At 40.5% G+C, this 21,440-nt stretch overlaps 2 protein-coding genes across 35 annotated transcripts in view; both read left to right on the top strand.

Annotated features, from left to right (window-relative positions):
• The window catches only part of LOC125740607 (zinc finger BED domain-containing protein 5), a 190,898-nt gene that overhangs the window by 127,903 nt on the left and 41,555 nt on the right, over positions 1-21,440 (top strand). For 6 of the 18 annotated variants that reach the window (XR_007397699.1, XR_007397700.1, XR_007397694.1 and 3 more), the window contains exon 5: positions 17,235-17,636. The exons of 3 other annotated variants lie outside the window; for them this stretch is intronic. Coding sequence is in view for 1 of the 15 variants with exons in the window: in XM_049012024.1 (XP_048867981.1) it covers positions 1,562-2,155 (594 nt within the window). In the remaining 14 variants the exon portion in view is untranslated. 9 more of the 18 variants (XR_007397686.1, XR_007397688.1, XR_007397687.1 and 6 more) reach the window with 8 other exon arrangements.
• Positions 1-21,440, top strand: part of LOC125740606 (uncharacterized) — a 210,773-nt gene that overhangs the window by 68,698 nt on the left and 120,635 nt on the right. For 3 of the 17 annotated variants that reach the window (XM_049011989.1, XM_049011985.1, XM_049011988.1), the window contains exon 1: positions 12,053-12,298. The exons of 11 other annotated variants lie outside the window; for them this stretch is intronic. Coding sequence is in view for 1 of the 6 variants with exons in the window: in XM_049011995.1 (XP_048867952.1) it covers positions 15,438-16,859 (1,422 nt within the window). In the remaining 5 variants the exon portion in view is untranslated. 3 more of the 17 variants (XM_049011995.1, XM_049011991.1, XM_049011994.1) reach the window with 3 other exon arrangements.

Consider the following 21,440-nt stretch of genomic DNA (forward strand, 5'->3'; position numbering starts at 1 on the left):
TCTGTCTTTGTGTAAACTGGTGAGCAGAGCCACTGCCCTATAAGAGTTAGATGCAGTCTTTAAAATGGCAATATCTAACTCCTATTTATACACACACGCGCGCACATGCAGGGTATACCTATCCTTATGGGGCCCGCTCATTCACTTCTATGGGAAAAATGCTAATGCTAACTATGACAACCTTAACCCCCCCCCCCCCCAGCCCTAACCATAACCATAAGTAACCAAGCAAAATACAAGAGTTTTTGCATTTTTAACTTTTTCATAGCAGTCACCAATTTTTATAAAATAGAGTTTTCCCTTATGGGGACCAGGAAACCGGACCCCATAAAGGAAAAAAACGGATACTGATCACGTTATGCGAACATTGTGTCCCCATAAGGATAGGTATACCTGCTCACACACACACGTTCATTTCTTCATTCATGACGACCTTAACCCCCACCCAGCCCTAACCCCTACCCAACTGAACCATAAATAACCAAACAAAATACAAGGCATTTTTACTTTTTTGATTGCATTCACAGATATTTGCAGGGACCTGAAAAATGGTCCCCACAATGTCAAAACAAAACAGTGGAACACCATTGGGCCCCAAAGGCATAAACATAATCCACACACAGATATCTTGTTGCATAATAAAAAGATACATGGCAAATGTACTTCAAAATGACACAAGACAAGTGAAATGTGAAGTACAGCACAAGGCGCGATGGGTTTTATGTGTTTGCAGATCTGATATTAGTGTGAATACAGTCTTCAGTTCCACCAAGTGCCAATGGCAACATCGTCAGGAGAAGTGGACCGCAGACCTCTTCACATTCTTACCATCAATGTTAAAGGACTGAAAACAAATGGCAAAAAACTCTTAAAAGAACTTAAAAGATTAAAAAGGGAGGTTGATGTTGTTTTCCTAACAGAGACTCGCATTGGAAAAACAAAGGAAGATAACGATGCTTTGGGAATTTTTGTGACAGATTGGACAATATTCTGCACACGCTATAAGTCCAATTCGAAAGGAGCTGCAATTCTGGTGAACAAAGAAAGAGCCTTCAGGTGTTTAGCTAAAATTGTTGATGAAAATGGCCGTTATGTGATTTTATGGTGCTTTATATCAGGAAGTCTTTGCACTTTTGTAAGTGTATATCACCACAAAGATGAATCAGGACTACTTGAGGAACTGTCTAAAAAAATAATACCCCTGTACACTGACATTCTTGTGGTTGGGGGGGACTTCAACACTGCACGTAATGAAGAGAATGACAGAACAAGTAAAGGCAACAACTCTGTTCATAACAGAATAAGGAAGGAGCTGAATCGCTTCTTGGATGAACATGATCTTATAGATGCCTGGAGAAAGAAAAACCCTGATAAAAATGAGTACACTTTCCTGAAGGATGGAATTGAAACCAGCAGGTTAGACTACTTCTTCATTAATGCTGACAAATGGGCGCTGGTCCAAGACTGCAGAATCAACAAAGACAAAATAGCTGATCATCGGTCAGTTTCACTCTTTCTTGATTTGAAAGATCTTCAGATTTTTTCTTCCACAGTGCATGACCTGCCAAGAGATGAAGTCCTTACAGAATTATGCCCTGACATTATTCTCTTAGCAAAGGGGGAGGCTGAACATGAAGACTATATTAATAACATTAAAGAAGAAGAAGGAAAAACGAATTGGATTGTGCTCTGGTCAGATCATAGTAACGCTGCCATTCTGGTGACAAAGAGACAAAGGAACATACACATTTTATTCACTGTTTATCATAAAAATTATGTGATTTTGCACTGCAAAGCCTTTGGCATGCTTCACACCTTCGTAAGTGTATGTCATCCAACTGAAAGAAATCTCCAGAACATGTTAAGAGAAACAGAGCCCAGATATTCAGAAAGGATTGTGATTGGCGGAGACTTCAGCACCTCAGACCAAACAATTATGGAATTGGAGAAAAAACACAACTTTAAAAAACCTGCGGGTGAATTCATGCAATTCTCCTACTTAATTCATACTCGGTTAGACCAAGTCTATAGAATCAAAAAACTAAGAATACTGGATTGTTCATATTTTTCACTGATCCTTCATTTGCCAAAAATGAACCCAAAGAATGCTGATGATATCACTTGGCTACTGCAGAAACTTAAAATTCATGATTAATGAGAAAAACTTATTATAAAACACTACTCTGTGTAAAAATCAATTGTTTTGAAAACTAAAATAAGTTTAATCAAATCATTCCCCCCCCAGAAACAAAATTTCAGATTTTTGCTACAATACTGACAAGGTGACTGTCGGTATATTTCAAGGAATGAAACAATATGATGAAAAAAAAATCACTTGTGCGAGCCTCCATTAGAAAGACTGGGATGTCTGAAGGACACTCTTTCCGCAGCAAAGGGCTCCTCCAAAGATGATGTCTTAAGGCTGGTGTATATTTCTGCATTGAATTGATGCTGTTAGTATGGTACCATAGGCTGCACCTTATAGTGCCTGCTTACAGAAAGGTGCTAAGCAGTGACTGCCTTTCAACAATGATTCTGCCCACATTCTAAAATGGCTACATAACCTTTGATGCATCACTTAAGAGGAATTACATAAAATCCTAATTTCATTATTCTGCCTGCATGTTTAACCAAAAATTTGGATGAAAAGCTTCAGCTAAGTACAGCAACTCTAAGCTGCTCTTAGTGCATGTAAGTGAGAGATGGTGTAAGAGAGAGTTGGTGTAAGAGAGAGATGGTGTAAGTGAGAGACGGTGTAAGTGAGAGATGGTGTATGTGAGAGACGGTGTGAGAGATGATGTAAATGAGAGATGGTGTAAGTGAGAGATGGTGTAAGTGAGAGATGGTGTAAGTGAGAGATGGTGTAAGAAAGAGATGGTGTAAGAGAGAGATGGTGTAAGTGAGAGATGGTGTCCTGCACCAGACTGGCGTCCTACCTGGAATATCTCCTGCCTGATGCTCACCTTACAGTTCCTGGATCACCATGAACATAAGGAGATTACAGGCTTCTGGAGACGGATGGACAGAAACTAATAAATGAAAGACATGAAGGACTCCAGGGTGTAATACAATGTATCGTACATTATATCTGTAACATGAATGTATTACTGATTTGAGCTATACATCAAAACATTCAACTATCTACCAACTGCTTATCCAGCATGGGGTTTTGGGTTTAATGGATACATAATGGATTCATAAATAGGATGTTTATGATGAATATACTAATTCTTAGTATTGTAATGTAACAGTTTCATAGCTAAAAATTCTAACTTAAAATCAGAATTTGACCTTATCTGTCGCTTTGTCATTATAGGCTGTTAATTTGTTGGGATATTACATTTTTAAGGATGCAAATATGTAGCACCTTGTTGTTGGGATATTTTTATGCCTTGTGTACCATGTGGAGTAGGGATGCACTTTTATACACGCTGTGCCTGTTGTGTGTCTATAACTCTACTATCACTCTGGAGTCACCGTCTGTGAAATATAAACGTAGATGTAAGTAACCTGCTGTCTCACTGCAAATTAATGTACCTAAATAAGTTACCGAACAGCGCCGACTATTGGCATAAAATGAAATGAAATATGAATTAGGTAAAAAAATAAGGGCACGTGACATTACAACCAGTGCGAAGCCTAAGTGAGCCACTACACCTCCTGTGCCCCCCGCACACTTCACCACCCAATGTCAATTTGTCTTCAATGACTCAGTTCACGTTGTGCTGATTCCAACACCATAATATCGAGTCAGATGACTACTACAATGTATGGAATAGTATACCTTATGATGAAAGTCCATCTAGATTTTATTTTTGAACCATTAATGTTGCGTTTAATAATCAGATCACATCCAACGGGCCATCGCTAAAAGCAACACGCCCTGAAGATTTGAACCTGGACATTATTTAGAGATATTAATTAACTGGAAAAGGTGACGTATCACTGCAGTTTAAGATGAAAGCTGGTGCGGAGGCAGGCGATTTCCTGGGTGCCGCTGGAGACGGTAATCTGGGCTTCGTATTCTCCGTTAGCGAGGAACGACGGCAGCTCGACGTCGCTAATGTTCCAGACGGTGGGCGGCAGGTGAAGCGCCACCTGGAGAAGTAAGGGGCAGGCTGTTAGACGGCTGTTTCATGTTCATTACAGAAAGAACTGTTCCTATCAGCCCACGATCATGTCTCATACTCACTATTAAAATATGTCTGTCCTGTGTTTTTATGTAATTAATGTTCTCTATAGCACCCCGTCCCCCTCATCTCAGGGACCCAGGAAAGGGCCCGGGGGGGGGTGATTCTCTGTAAGCCAGTACAGCAAAATGTGAAGTCTACGTATACGACATCTTAACAGGCAGCCATGTTGTCTCTGCGCCCCGACTCAAAAAGTCACTGCCCCCATCGAGCAGGTAAATTTAAAAAAGTAAATAAATAGCTCGCGAGGGGAGTCAGAAGACTGTAACTAGCCTGCTGCGGAGCAATAACGCGCTGCCTGAATAATGGTCTCCTAAATAAGGAAAGCGCTCATTTAATATTTGGTGTAGTGACTGTTTGTGTCCAGCAGGGGGCCACAAATTCCAACCTCCGCTGCCGGAGAACATACAGCATCGGAAAGAATAAGAGACCACTCCATGTTCTTAAACGAATCTGCATTTGAAAATCCTGGTTAAATAATGATTCTGCTGGCAGAGGCTACGCTGAGCAGCAGGTTGCTTCCAGGTTCAAAATGTCTAAGGCAGCAGTAAACAAGAACAAGGTGAAGCAGGAGACACTGGGAACGACCAGAAGCGACATTCTGATGCCAGAGGTGACTGTCAACTTATCTGACAGTTTCTCATGAATCAGAGGATGACATCAAGTCATCAAAATAATGGGAAACATTAAGTGCAGGTGTGACGTGCACTGCTAGGACAGTTCATGTGGTAGTTCCGATGTTCAGGTGTGTAAAACTGACTTAGAGGAGATGTTCGGGCCATTTACTGTGGATGGGTCTTTATCTCTCTGAAGCTAAGACTTTTCATAGCCAACCTTTCACTTTGCCATGTTCTTAACATCACCCCAAAATTTTATTACAGAGTATTAACCTCTGTTTTTGAAGATGTGCTATATAAATAAACCTGCCTTGCTTTCCCTATAATGCACGTAGTTTACCGTCACTGCAACAATTTCGGTTTCCAGCTCCTCCTAGTGGCCAGACAACATGATGTTCCAGTATTGATTTCAAAGTGTTTTTGTTTCCAGCAAGCTGGAAAAGAAAGTGAAGGGAGCTAGATATGCCCATCTCTGGCCTACATAAACCTACACAGAAATCCGTGTTCACTTTATGATTAGAATTTGCCCATATCTCAGCAGTAATGTAAAAGTAGAAAAATAGTACATAGACCTCTTGTTGTGGTTTCACACTCCATGAAATAGCTAAAAGAAGCACAAAGAACTTTCTGATGGTGGGAAAAAGTAAAAAGATAATAAACACTTTAACTTACAGGGAAGTTTGTGGGCTGGGGGTAGGACTGACACTCCAGCTACCAGAAAAAGCTCACACTGGTCCATTCGGAACCCACTGCATGGCTGCACCAGGATCTCATCCCTGAGGTGATACGCTGCGTGGTGGGTGGGTTCCTGGGTTCTTCTTTATCTCAAAGTTCTTTTTGATTACGACTGGTTACTAGAATCCCACCTGTCTTCTGGTCCTACTGGTTAATATTATTTGGATTTGGTATCCTGTACATATCGCTCTGCACTCACCTTTACCTGAATTTCAGCTGTGATTCTTGGATTATAATTTTAATCTGTTGTCCCAGAGTACAATCCAATAAACCGACAAACTGTCTACGTGAAACAAGAACCTCTTTCATTACACTAGACATCAGCTGCTTTGTTGCTCCCCGGCTCTAGTTGCTAAGAACTGAAGGGAAGAACTCTAAGAGTCCGCAAATTGTACGTGAAAATGCGTCAAGTCACATTAATGAAATATTACTGAAATCTCTGGTTGCACCAACACCTCATTAATAAAACCAACACATTAAATGATCTTTATGTTACTATCTTTTACGTATTATATCATTTTTTATTTGTGCAGCTTTTCATTGTACAGTGTAATTGACTGTTTACTATGCCCAAGACAATACACTCCTGAATCTTTTGAATCTCTATAAAACGATATTCCACTGGTTAAAGCTTTGTGAGCTTGTAACCTTGGGGTGGTTGGTCACTAAGTGTAGGTAGGAGACCAGACTAAGGTCCTGCTGCCCCTTAAGATGTATGATTACTGCTACCCTCAGGATTCCCTCAGACACAGCGACGTCGCATAAACGACACAGAGACTCATATGCCAGTAACTGAGCAATATTTATTAACCCAAATAAAGTCTTTAAAAAGAATACAAATAGCCAGTTAACAAAATATCAAAACACGGCTAAAATCACAGATCATAAGCCAGGACGGGACAGTTCAGCTACAAAACCCAGAGTACTGGCAGTCCAGTTCTAGATGCAAACCTAAGCCAGTATGTAAGCCAATGAGAGTGGCTACCTGGGGGAAGAGGGGAAAGGAAATTCAGCACAGTAAACACACCAAGAGCTCAAGTATCAGGGTGATATATCACTAACACAGAGTCACACAGCAAACCATAACGTAGGGCGAGTGTTTATTGACTCACACCTTAGTCACTCCATGCGGTGCAGGAAAGGCCCCACCAGACACCCCCAGAACACCAGCATCACGTTCACAGCTCTATAGATGGAAAGAGAATAAAGGATAAATACGCTCAGGACTCACACACAAATTAGAGCAGCCAGCACTCCAAGGCTGAACTTAATAAAAAAGGACATATTCACCAGCAGTAGTCACTGCCAGTCAGTCATTATAAAAGCCACAATCAAGATACCAGAGAACAAACCACATCACCTTATAACAAACGAGAGAAACGTCGTCTTGTTGAGGGAGACGTTTTACTCGCAGCTCGGTGGTTGATGACTGACCATGAGGTGACACTCCTCTGGTCGTGGGTGACTTCAGTGCGACCACCGGCACTGACAGGGCTGGCTTTGAGGATTGTGTCGGTCCCCATGGGTCTGGAGATCAGGGTGACAGAGGTTCCATGTTCCTTGACTTTGCGAAAGGTCAGGGGCTGCAGGTTACTGCATCCGGGTTCCAACATCCTAAGTCAAGACGTTGGACTTGGTACTCCAATGCTGATGGTGCAGCGAAGGAGATCAATCACATTGTCTGACTTGGGGGCAACTCCTGTCTGTACCGGGAACTAAGGAGGACATGGTGAAGTCAAATTAAGTGGAAAAACCCAGGGACATCTTCTTTTGACTGCATTTGTGAAGCCCGAATGGATCCCCTTCTTCTGGCCAAACTACATTTTTTCATGGTTCAATCACAAGCATCTCAACCATTTCTGGCTAAATACCAGACAGGTGTTCCCACGATGCCCTTCCTTTGAAAGGACCTGGCAGACCTGATCTGGGTAAATATTTATCACCACAGTAACAACAGCAATAAATGAACATGCAAACACGCACATGTGAACTTAACTCTGATTTAATTTTCAGACTCTCCTTCAAAGCTTCATCATTCATTTCATTACCTAAGACAGTCAATAGACAGAGCAGAAGCTATTGTATTTGTTATCACGCACAAGTCGCATTGGGGGAATGAATGCATTATAATCCTGGATGTCCATTATCTCAAAAACTTGAATCAATTCAGGAAAAGTAATTTGATTTTTGAATTCAGCACCCATAAAAATACCCTAAATCTATTAAAAAAAAAACCTTGGCACCTGAAAAAATATATTTTTTTGCAGACCTGTGTAACCGATACTTCATTGATTCCTGTGAGGAACTTGTCTTTATGCCTCCCTCAACTTGCTCTTGGTAGAGTCAGCTGTCTGCGAAAGGCTGCCACCTGTGCTGGGTTTACCATCAAGACTATACCATCACGCTGGTCGACCTCATCCAGAGATTCACTTACCTGGGTAACAACATTCATGTCTCTGGTAACTCTTCCTATGAAGTCAACAGATGGATGGGAGGGCATGGGGGGGGGGGTCATGAGGTCACTACAAAGAGGTGTGTGGCTCCCAGCACCTGTGCAAGAGGACGAAGGTCCAAGTCGTTACAGTCCTGGTCCTCCTTGTCTTGCTGTGTGACTCGCTCACCAAGCTGACCTGATCAGACCTGATTTGAGTTTCATAACTGTGTGTTGATCAGGACCTGTATGGAATCACTGGTTTTTCCAGCCTGTAATTATTTTGCATGAGTGTGAATGAGCTCAGCTGACTCTTTGTTCCTCCCTGGTTGCTCCACCAAGCTCCACAAAGCTCTGTCAGTGAGATTAATCACGCTGCACCCATCTCCACCCCGACCTCGGAGTGTAAGTTGAAATATGAACATTGTTTCAAATCAAAACTGAACTTCAATAGTAATTTTCCCGGTTCACCTTAAATAAGAGACTGAAAACATCTAGCAGTCTTTGCTATAAGCTGAAATCATTCGGGATTTTCCATAAGGAGCCTCACAAGGACCTGAGCAGGTCATCTGGCTTCTACTCTAGTCTAAAAGGATACAAAAGTACCACATCTATCCATCCTAACCTTACATAACAGGACATTAAGGAAAACTGGACTTGACCTCCTAAGTTGGACACACAAAGCCATAATCTTGCAGGAAGTCATCTCTGCCAGATTTTGCTTTGGTTGTTCTTTATCGTGTACCTAGAGTATGGAATAGTCTTCCTGTTAGTATAGCGCAACTAAAATCCAAACTAAAATCAGAGCTCGGTGAGATTTTAACAACTCTGAGCTATTAGTTAGGTTCTCTCAAAGCGAGCATGATGGGCCGAATCGCCTCTCGTTTGTAAATTTCTCAAGTTCTTCTTACTGTTTATTGGGAAAATAAAAACAAATAAAAAAGGGAACATACATCCATCCATCCATCCATTTTCCAAAACGCTTATCCTACTGGGTCGCGGGGGGTCCGGAGCCTGTCCCGGAAGCAATGGGCACAAGGCAGGGAACAACCCAGGATGGGGGTCCAGCCCATCGCAGGGCACACTCACACACCAATCACTCACACATACACACCCATGGGCAATTAAGCAACTCCAATTAGCCTCCGCATGTTTTTGGACTGCACTTTGGGCAATGCATTATTATCATGGATCTCCATTATCTCAAAAACTTGAATCAATTCAGCAAAAGTAATTTGATTTTTGAATTCAGCACCCATAAAAATACCCTAAATCTATTAAAAAAAAAACCTTGGCCCCTGAAAAAATATATTTTTTTGCAGACCTGTGTAACCGATACTTCATTGATTCCTGTGAGGAACTTGTCTTTATGCCTCCCTCAACTTGCTCTTGGTAAAGTAAGCTGTCTACAAAAGGCTGCCACCCGTGCTGGGTTTACCATCAAGACTATACCATCACGCTGGTCTACGCAGGGGAGATTTAAGGGGGCTCAGCCATCCTGAAGAAATATGGGACAGAATTTCCACACACCCCCCCCCCCCCATCCATGATTCAAATTATCGAGGGGGGGCATCCCCACGGTTAAATTTGCCAAGCCCGGATGCGCCATCTACATAAAACTCAGAGAGAAATCGCTAGATGCTTTAGATAGATAGATAGATATTTCTCTGAATGTGCTGTGCAGAGGGTGACTGACATTGTCCATAATGAACAGCAATTTGTTCACAGTAACTTACAATTAACAAAGAGCAGGAACCCGGCAACCTCACAAACACTGAGGAGTAATACTACTGGGGACCATTAGGAACATAAGGCTCTGCAAACAGAAATCCAGGCACAGAAGGGAAAGTGAAAAGTGCAAAAATCAAAGACAAACACACAATAACGAACACAGGAAAAACTGATAATACTTAAACAACTCTGGCCAACCTCAAACCCATGATTAGAGGGTTTTCCATCTTAGGGCCAGACATAACCATAAGAAACCAAACAAAATATAAGAATAGAGTTTTCTCTTTGTTCTTTTGGAAGCAATACAAGTATCTACAGTTTTTGTTAAAATCATTTCCATGGAAATATTAAGGGTTTTGTGTGATTTCATTAGGGGGGCTAATAATTCTGACCTTAACTGTATAGCATGATACACGGTGCCACTGTGGCATTGATGACTGTTGGCTTCTAATGTAGCATATAAAGATTCCTGGTGTTTAATGCTGAATACGTAGTTAGTGGCACAACATACAGACAAAGTATCAACGAAGCCCAAATGCTCCCTCAAAACAAAGGCTACCTTGACTCACGGGCTTAAAAAAATAAATAAATCAACCACGATGCACAATTCAAATTACCCCACTGTGACCACTGTCTGGTCCATTAGTATTTAGCTTTGGCTTGCAAATTAGCAGAATGTAGAAAAGTCTTCCTTCTTGATGACATACAGTAGCTGCATTCTATGTTATTTTTAATCAGGTTCGTGTTTTGACCATTTACCTTAAAGTGTCCGCCTAACTCTAACCCTAACCTTAACTCTAACCCTAACCCTAACCCTAACCCTAACTCTAACCCATATACGACTCCATAAAAGATGCTCACAAGTCAAATGCATAATTCTTTTTCACTAAATTGTCACCTATCCTATAACTCACTTTAAACAAATCTATAACTAAAAGTAACATTAGTACTAAATTATTACAGCAACATTCATTACAGTAAATCTGGGTAATTAGCATTTTTTACAAGATACAAGATATTTTATTTGTTGCATACATAGTTACACAAGTACAACATGTAGTGAAATCTACCCTGAATGACCCGTAGACTGCAAATCAAAATTAGAATTAAGAATAAATCAAGAGTTAAAAATTTTACAATAAACTAAAAAGTTACAATAACTAAAATAGAATAGAAATACAGAAGTTCTAATATAGGAAATAATCTTAAGGTTAAAAACTGTACATGTGCATATGATGACAGAGCTTTGTATTTAAAGGGCAAGTGAGAGAATATGTATATTTGATATCTGACATCACATTTCATTCTCATGGTGCAATGAAAGCTGGCTTTTGGATGCACTGGCCTGCAAAACTCCACCATCAACTCCTTAGTCTTCCTGGCAATGAGCTGAATTAAATTTTGCTGGCACCTCTCTGCAAAGTCATTGATGAGTCCTTTGTATTTACACTCATCGCTCCCATCCTCTTCGTTTTACCAGGGTACACAGAAAGATTTACCAGGGATCTGAGATGGACAAGAAGCTCGTGAGATGACTATTCAAATCATCAAATCAATAAAACACTAAGAATGCCCTTGGCATTTAATGAAATGGATTTGAGGTCCGGAATGTTCTTAACTGTGTGATCAGAACCTGCTTGAAACCACTGTTTTTTTCCAGCTTACCCTAGATTAATTTAATTAAAATAGTTTCTGAGTTATTAGAGTTTTGTTTTTTTAGGTTGGGCTGCTTCTTCGTTTAGTTGTTTACCTACTGTAATCATCAGTGAAGAAATTATAAGTCATTTCTATTCATCCTGGGCAAAAAGCCAAAGAGCAGATGCTTTCACAGGCTTTGTGTCCAGCTACCCTAGTTTGTCATGGAAACTCTGAGGAAAGTGAGTTAAGACAGCAAGAGTCTTTAGCCTTGGTAGTCTACAGCAAGTGGAAACGTGTGTATCAGTAATGAGGTTCCAAAGACCCAAAGATACACAGGAATGGAAGGACCTGGGAGAGTGACCAATGTCACCATCTGAACCAGAGAAAGGCTAAAATGATAGAGATTACAGAATGATCCCCTCAGACAGTGCTGCAGATCTGCTGGGAAAATCTGTGGGGATTATTCTGTTTCAATATGGGCTTATTGACAACATTATGTATTCTTCAGAACTACAAACCAAAAGGAGAAGTAGCAGGAGAAAAGGAGGAGCAGGAGGTGGGGAGTGAGAGAACATCATCATGACACACCGATAAAAACCCCAAACCAGCAGTTTCAGTCACTTTAGTCTGAAGCTCAAAGTTTGACTCAACATCCAGTAGCGTGAAATGGTAATAATTTCTCATAAAACAAGTAATTGGCAAAGGTAAATTACTGTCTCTGTTTTTTGTTTTCCTGTACTTCTTAATTTTTTACAACCTTTTTCTGTTTACACATACTTTATTTTATGGATGTTTTCATCCAAAATATCATACAGTTGAGCTTAGCAGTGAAGTCACTCTACAAGAATTGAATCCGCGACCTCCAAATTCTAACCAGAGAATCCTAACCCACTGAGACACCCAGCATACCAACTGAAATCTGGGAGGACCAACAAACCACAGCCCTGAACAAACAGGTAAGAAGCCTATACATTTATATTAGGCGTGTAAATCGTAAGCTTTGCCATGATATGATTCGATCTCGATTTTACAAGACAGCGATTTGATATGTGGAAATACTTGAAATGTTACTGCAGTTGGATCCAGTAATGAATGACATGCATTTTCAATAGATAAAAAGATTTATAGTAAAATCTGAGACAAATTGCTAAATAGTTTATATAGATAGATACTTTGTTGTATAGAGGGTGGCTGACATTGTCCATGATGGACAGCAGTCAGAGTCCTTCAGAGTGGTTCAGAGTCCTTCAGAGTGGTTCAGAGTGGTTCAGAGTCCCTTTTCTCCGCCGCTCACATGAGGAGATCCAGCTCCATACTGTCCACATGGCCAGTTCTCCTCAGCAGCCGGTCCAACATCCCTCCTCTTAATGCTGACACCCCCGCAGACCACGGCATAGACGAGAACACTGACAACAACAGACTGCTAGGCTGTACTTACACTCTGGAAACATAGGAACATACTAAACTGCTTAAAATGTACTGTAATATATTGGTCTGTACGCTCTGCTAAGGTGAATCGCTAAATTGCTTTGTGTGGGAGATTTTTTCTACACATTTTTTGGCAGCATTTTGGCATATTGTCATGGTTTCATATTATTGTAATAAACTCCGAATTTTGGCTGCCGCAATGTTACCGATTACTCCATAGCTTATTACTAGTAAACACAACCTACAACCGGATACAAAGAAGCAATTCCTTTTGTTTCCTTAAACCTTTAAAAATCCCACCATATGGACCCACTCAGTCTCCAGGACAGCCACAGCACTGGACCGAATGCTACACACTCGATAAATTCCAGATACACGAGTGCAGTTCAGTCAGGACATCAGACCACTGCACATGACAGTGGAATCTAGCAATACAGCCCAACAGTAATAAGGAACACAGGCTCACTACCCTGTACATCCCTCAGTATCAGAGCAGCACAAACATAGCGCAAACTCTACCAAAACACACACACACACACACACACACACACACATTTACATTTACAGCATTTGGCAGACGCCCTTAGCCAGAGCGACTTACATAAGTAAGACTCCAACTCCACAATGAATTCTTCAGATACTAGCTAAATAAAGACCCAGGCTATGAATACCGTCTATCTGAATACTCTGTTGGGAAAGTGCAATTTTTTTTTTTCACACAGACACACACACACATACACACACACACACACACACACACACACACACTCAAAATAATAGCTCATAAGAGTTTTACACAATAATGTCCTGAGGGCAGAGGTGGGTCCTAGCAACTAGAGGGGGCGGGACCAACCAAGCAGATGTCTTGGTCCCGCCCCCTCTAGTTGCGCTACAATCTGATTGTTTTTTTTCTCTGAACCAATCATTTTTCATTCTGCCCTCAGAACAATTTTGTGTAAGTAAAACTCCTACAACCAAATTAATATATTTAAATAAATTCGCCTGCTTCTGGCAGACAAGATCCTTCCCAGGAGATGTAGAACTTCTGAGGTATAGATGAGTAGCTTAAAAAGGATCCCACTGTCATGTACGGCACAACACCCATCCTTCCTCCAATACTTACAGTCTTTCTAAATTGCTTGGCACATGTCATGAAACATACTTAACAATCTTACGAGCGTAGAAGGTTTTCTCAAAACAGTTCATGCGTACAGCACAACACTATGGTTTAGCTGCAAAAGCCTGTAACTTATCCAAAACATTTAATTCATGTCTCAAAAGCAAATAATTCCACCAATAAATTAATAAGTGCCACCGACATAAAAAGTACAATCAGTATCGTTTTAGCCATGAGAGTCAAAATGCTTAGATATATTGCCAGCATGACAGTATAAGTATGTTCCTGATGTCCAAAATTCTAAATGATAGTCAGTTCCCACTTTCTCGTTGTCACTGCCTGATCATTCTTCTTTAACAAACTGATACTTATTCATATCAAAGACAGCAGTTTCAACTTTGCTAAACTATTACAGTATATACACCGTTACAGTTTCTCAATTGCTAAGATGCATTTCCCAAAATCTTAATGTCTCTCAAAACTCAATAAGTCGGCCACTGCTACCAGAATAGGAAAGTGGTACAATTAGCCATAACTGGCACCTGTAGAATGGGGGGAAGCTCGTTATTCTTAGAAATCTTCAAGCAAACTGCCAAATGTATGCAGTGATTTATACAATGAGCCATTGTCAAATATGAATGAGGAATGTATGTTTCTACGTGATAAAAGGATCATCTGTTCTGATTGGTTTATTAGAGACAATTGAGAATTGTGTCTATGCAATGATGCATGTACTACATGATTTGCAAAATGTGCAATTGCCACTTAGCACAAACTCATTAAGCAATGAAACAGCGCTCTGGCCAATGTCATTAAGGTTGCAGAGCTTTGAGGCTGTGTTACAGGAATGAGGTTAGTGTTTTGAGACGTGCATTTAAGCAATCAAGAAAGCACTCACGTATTTTTCAGATCTCAAGACACAGTACAACTGCAAAAGTCACACAGCACTATAACATAAAAGCAGCAAAACGGCAATAGAAGAATAACAAAATCATCTATTATGGGAACCAAAAGCACAGCAATGTTGTATCACTGCAGTTTATGTAATATATATTTAAATCATTCTGAAAGCTTGGTTGACTGTTTTGCATGTGGTGACTAACATAGTGATCACATACATATATAGCTTTGGGTGTAAAATTAATACAGTGGGAAACTACATAATCTACAGTATTTTGGCCAACAAGACTAAACTAACTGAAATTTGTGCCTAATTATGACAATTGTACAAAACCATTTGCATATATGAATCAAAACATTTGGAAAATTAGAGGGTTACACAGGCCAGCCACCGGTATGATGCCCTTTGTATCCTGTCTGTCTAAACAGGTGAGCAGATCCACTGCCCTATAAAATATCAATATTTAATTCCGATTTACACCCACATGCAGATATCTTGTTGCATAACAATAAAAAAGATACATGGCAAATGTACTTCAAAATGACACAAGACAAGTGAAATGTGCAGTACAGCACAAGGCATGATGGGTTTTATGTGTTTGCAGATCTGATCTTAGTGTGAATACAGTCTTCAGTTCCACCAAGTGCCAATGGCAGCAGCATCGACAGAAGTGGGCGGCAGAACTACAGAGCGAGAGAGACCTCTTCACATTCTCACTGTCAACGTTAATGGGCTGAAAACAAATGGCAAAGGACTCATAGAAGAACTTGAAAAATTAAAATCTGAAAACAGGGAGGTTGATGTTCTTTTCTTAACAGAGACTCGCATTGGAGATGCTGATGCTTTGACAAATTTTAAAACGAATTGGGAAATATTCTTCACATGCAATGATTCCAGGTCCAAAGGAGCTGCAATTCTGGTGAACAAAGAAAGAGCCTTCAGGTGTTTAGATGAAATTGTGGATGAAAGTGGCCGTTATGTGATTTTGAGTTGCTTTATATCAGAAACATTTTGCACCTTTGTAAGTGTGCATCACCACCCTGAAGGAAGTGGAATTCTCAACGAACTGTCTGAAAAAATAAAGCCGCTGTACACTGAAATTCTTGTGGTTGGGGGGGACTTCAACACTGCACTTGATGAAAAGAAAGACAGAACGAGTACATCTGACAATCCTGGTCATAACAGAATAAGGAAGGAGCTGCTGTCATTCATGGGTAAACATGACCTTAAAGATGCCTGGAGAGACAAGAACCCTCCTACAAATACAAGAAGAATGGATAAAAATAAAAAGTACACTCATAAATATACGCAAAAAGAAACATATGAACTGCATTACAGCAGGTTAGACTACTTCTTCATTAATGCTGACAAACGGAACCTGGTCCAAGACTGCAGAATCAATGATCGCGAAATATCTGATCATCGGTCTGTTTCACTCATGCTTGATTTGAAAGATCAAACCCGAGAACTTAAGATTGTTTCTTGCACAGTGCACAACCTGCCAAGAGATGAAGACCTTACAGAATTATGCCCTGACATTATTCTCTTAGCAAAAAGGGGGGCTGAACATGAAGACTATATTAATAAAATTAAAGAAGAAGAAGGAAAAACGAATTGGACTGTGCTCTGGTCAGATCACAGTAACGCTGCCATCCTGGTGACAAAGAGACGAAGGGACATACACATTTTATTCACTGTTTATAAGGAAGATTGTGTGATTTTGCACTGCAGAGTCTTTGGCATGTTTCACACTTTTGTAAGTGTATGTCATCCGGAAGGAACCCAAGAGAATCTCCAGAACATGTTACAAGAAATAACGCCCAGTTATTCAGGAACCAAAGTTATTGGTGGAATCTTCAGCACCTCAGGACAAATAAAGAAGAAATTGATGAAAGAATATAACTTTCATGAACCTGCGGACAGGTCCATGCAATTGGCCTCCTTAATCCCTGCTCAGTTGACACAAATCTATAAAATTGAAAAACAAGAAAAATTTTTGTTTCTGATTTTTACAGAAATGAATGTTGATGATTTAATTCGGTCACTGGGCCAACTTAAAATTCACCATTGATTCTCAGCTGCTACAAGAAATATATATTGATGAGGAAAACTTGTTATTATAAAAGATTACTCTGTGGAAAAATCAATTGTCTTGAATACTAAAATTTAACCAAATCATTCCCCCCCAGAAACAAAATTTCAGATTTTTGCTACCATATTGACAAGGTGACTGTCGGTATATTTCAAGAAATGAAACAATATGATGAAAAAAAAATCACTTGTGCGAACCTCCATTAGAAAGACTGGGATGTCTGAAGGACACTCTTTCCGCAGCAAAGGGCTCCTCCAAAGATGATGTCTTAAGGCTGGTGTATATTTCTGCATTGAATTAATGCTGTTAATATGGTACCATAGGCTGCACCTTACAGTGCCTGCTTACAGAAAGGTGCTAAGCAGTGACTGCCTTTCAACAAGGATTCTGCCCACATTCTAGAACTTTTCATGCATCACTAATGATGAGGAATTACAGAAAAAAATCTTAATTTCATTATTGTACCTGTATGTTAAACACAAAAAAAATAGGATGAAAAGCTTCAGCTAAGTACAGCAACTCTAAGCTGCTCTTAATGCATGTAAGTGAGAGATGGTGTGAGTGAGAAATGGTGTAAGTGAGAGATGGTGTATGTGAGGCGGTGTATAAGAGAGATGGTGTAAGAAAGATGGTGTAAGTGAGAGACGGTGTAAGTGAGAGATGGTGTATGTGAGAGAGAGATGGTGTATGTGAGACGGTGTATATGAGAAATGGTGTAAGAAAGATGGTGTAAGTGAGAGACGGTGTAAATGAGAGATGGTGTATGTGAGAGATGGTGTATATGAGAGATGGTGTAAGTGAGAGACGGTGTAAGTGAGAGATGGTGTAAGAGAGAGATGGTGTAAGAGAGAGATGGTGTCCTGCACCAGACTGGCGTCCTACCTGGAATATCTCCTGCCTGATGTTCACCTTACAGTTCCTGGATCACCATGAACATAAGGAGATTACAGGCTTCTGGAGACGGATGGACAGAAACTAATAAATGAAAGACATGAAGGACACCAGGGTGTAATACAATGTATCGTACATTATATCTGTAACATGAATGTATTACTGCTTTTGAGCTATACATCAAAACATTCAACCACCTACCAACTGCTTATCCAGCATGGGGTTTTGGGTTTAATGGATACATAATGGATTCATAAATAGGATGTTTATGATTAATATGCTAATTCTTAGTATTGTAATGTTTCATAGCTAAAAATTCTAACTTAAAATCAGAATTTGACCTGATCTGTCGCTTTTTCATTATAAGCTACTGTGTCTGTTAATTTGTTGGGAAATTAAATTTTTAAAGCTGCAAATATGTAGCACCTTGTTGTTGGGATATTTTTATGCCTTGTGTACCATGTGGAGTAGGGATGCACTTTTATACACGCTGTGCCTGTTGTGTGTATATAACTGTACTATCACTCTGGGGACACCGTCTGTGAAATATAAACGTAGATGTAAGTAACCTGCTGTCCCTGGTATTATAACTCCTGCCTTACTGTTTAGGATCGTGGTTATGGACGCTTCATGTTTACCTGGGATGTACAAAGTGTGTGTGTGTGTGTGGGTGGGGGAATCGGGGACAAATAAAGTATATTCATTCAGTTCTGTTTCTTCTCTTCGTGACAGCACACACAAACACACACACCCTGGTCCTCACCCAACAATCTGACTTATTTCTTTTCGTGTTTCCTCTTTTTCAAATGAATTCCAGATTCCTGTCAATTTCAATGTGTTTCACAGGGGCCTGGCCAAGCAAACAGCTTAACACTTGATAGTGACAAATTCTAATATTTCATACTTGAATGGGGTTTTGCCAGCAAATGCACTGTGCAGGAATCCATCTTCACTGCAAATTAATGTACCTAAATAAGTTACCGAACAGCGCCGACTATTGGCAGAAAATGAAATTAAATATAAATTATAAAGTCAAAAAATAAGAGTAAGTGACATTACAACCAGTGCGAAGCCTAAGTGAGCCACTACACCTCCTGTGCCCCCCGCACACTTCATCACCCAATGTCAATTTGTCTTCAGTGACTCAGTTCACGTTGTGCTGATTCCAACACCATAATATCCAGTCAGATGAGTACTACAATGTATGGAATAGTATGATGAAAGTCCATCTAGATTTTATTTTTGAACCATTAATGTTGCGTTTAATAACCAGATCACATTCAACGGGCCATCGCTAAAAGCAACACGCCCTGAAGGTTTGAACCTGGAGAGTATGTAGAGATATTAATTAACTGGAAAAGGTGACGTATCACTGCAGTTTAAGATGAAAGCTGGTGCGGAGGCAGGCGATTTCCTGGGTGCCGCTGGAGACGGTAATCTGGGCTTCGTATTCTCCGTTAGCGAGGAACGACGGCAGCTCGACGTCGCTAATGTTCCAGACGGTGGGCGGCAGGTGAAGCACCACCTGGAGAAGTAAGGGTCAGGCTGTTAGACGGCTGTTTCATGCTCATTACAGAAAGAACTGTTTCTATAAGTCCACGATCATGTCTCATACTCACTATTAAAATATGTCTGTCCTGTGTTTTTATGTAATTAATGTTCTCTATAGCACCCCGTCCCCCTCATCTCAGGGACCCAGGAAAGGGCCCGGGGGGGTGATTCTCTGTAAGCCAGTACAGCAAAATGTGAAGTCTACGTATACGACATCTTAACAGGCAGCCATGTTGTTTGTGCGCCCCGACTCAAAAAGTCACTGCCCCCATCGAGCAGGTAAATTTTAAAAAAGTAAATAAACAGCTTGCGAGGGGAGTCAGAAGACTGTAACTAGCCAGCTGCTGAGCAATAACACGCTGCCTGAATAATGATCTCCTAAATAAGGAAAGCGCTCATTTAATATTTGGTGTAGTGACTGTTTGTGTCCAGCAGGGGGCCACAAATACCAACCTCCGCTGCCGGAGAACATACAGCAACGGAAAGAATAAGAGACCATTCCATGTTCTTAAACGAATCTGCATTTGAAAATCCTGGTTTAATAATGATTCTGCTGGCAGAGGCTACGCTGAGCAGCAGGTTGCTTCCAGGTTCAAAATGTCTAAGACAGCAGTACAGAAGAATAAGGTGAAGCAGGAGACACTGGGAACGACCAGAAAGCAGCCAGAAGCGACATTCTGATGCCAGAGGTGACTGTCAACTTATCTGACAGTTTCTCATGAATAGGAGGATGACGTCAAGTCATCAAAATAATGGGAAACATTAAGTGCAGGTGTGACGTGCACTACTAGGACAGTTCATGTGGTAGTTCCGATGTTCAGGTGTGTAAAACTGACTTAGAGGAGATGTTCGGGCCATTTACTGTGGATGGGTCTTTATCTCTCTGAAGCTAAGACTTTTCATAGCCAACCTTTCACTTTGCCATGTTCTTAACATCAGCCCAAAATTTTATTACAGAGTATTAACCTCTGTTTTTGAAGATGTGCTATATAAATAAACCTGCCTTGCTTTCCCTATAATACACGTAGTTTACCGTCACTGCAACAATTTCGGTTTCCAGCTCCTCCTAGTGGCCAGACAACATGATGTTCCAGTATTGATTTCAAAGTGTTTTTGTTTCCAGCAAGCTGGAAAAGAAAGTGAAGGGAGCTAGATATGCCCATCTCTGGCCTACATAAACCTACACAGAAATCCGTGTTCACTTTATGATTAGAATTTGCCCATATCTCAGCAGTAATGTAAAAGTAGAACAATAGTACATAGACCTCTTGTTGTGGTTTCACACTCCATGACATAGCTAAAAGAAGCACAAAGAACTTTCTGATGGTGGGAAAAAGTTAAAAGATAATAAACACTTCAACTTACAGGGAAGTTTGTGGGCTGGAGGTAGGACTGGCACTCCAGCTACCAGAAAAAACTCACACTGGTCCATTCGGAACCCACTGCATGGCTGCACCAGGATCTCATCCCTGAGGTGATACGCTGTGTGGTGGGTGGGTTCCTGGGTTCTTCTTTATCTCAAAGTTCTTTTTGATTACGACTGGTTACTAGAATCCCACCTGTCTTCTGGTCCTACTGGTTAATATTATTTGGATTTGGTATCCTGTACATATCGCTCTGCACTCACCTTTACCTGAATTTCAGCTATGATTCTTGGATTATAATTTTAATCTGTTGTCCCAGAGTACAATCCAATAAACCCACAAACTGTCTACATGGAACGAGAACCTCTTTCATTACACTAGACATCAGCTGCTTTGTTGCTCCCCGGCTCTAGTTGCTAAGAACTGAAGGGAGGAACTCTAAGAGTCCGCAAATTGTACGTGAAAATGCGTCAAGTCACATTAATGAAATATTACTGAAATCTCTGGTTGCACCAACACCTCATTAATAAAACCAACACATTAAATGATCTTTATGTTACTATCTTTTACGTATTATATCATTTTTTATTTGTGCAGCTTTTCATTGTACAGTGTAATTGACTGTTTACTATGCCCAAGACAATACACTCCTGAATCTTTAGAATTTCTATAAAACAATATTCCACTGGTTAAAGCTTTGTGAGCTTGTAACCTTGGGGTGGTTGGTCACTAAGTGTAGGTAGGAGTCCAGACT

This window comes from Brienomyrus brachyistius, chromosome 4 (genome assembly GCF_023856365.1).
Source record: "Brienomyrus brachyistius isolate T26 chromosome 4, BBRACH_0.4, whole genome shotgun sequence".
Classification (NCBI taxonomy): domain Eukaryota; kingdom Metazoa; phylum Chordata; class Actinopteri; order Osteoglossiformes; family Mormyridae; genus Brienomyrus; species Brienomyrus brachyistius.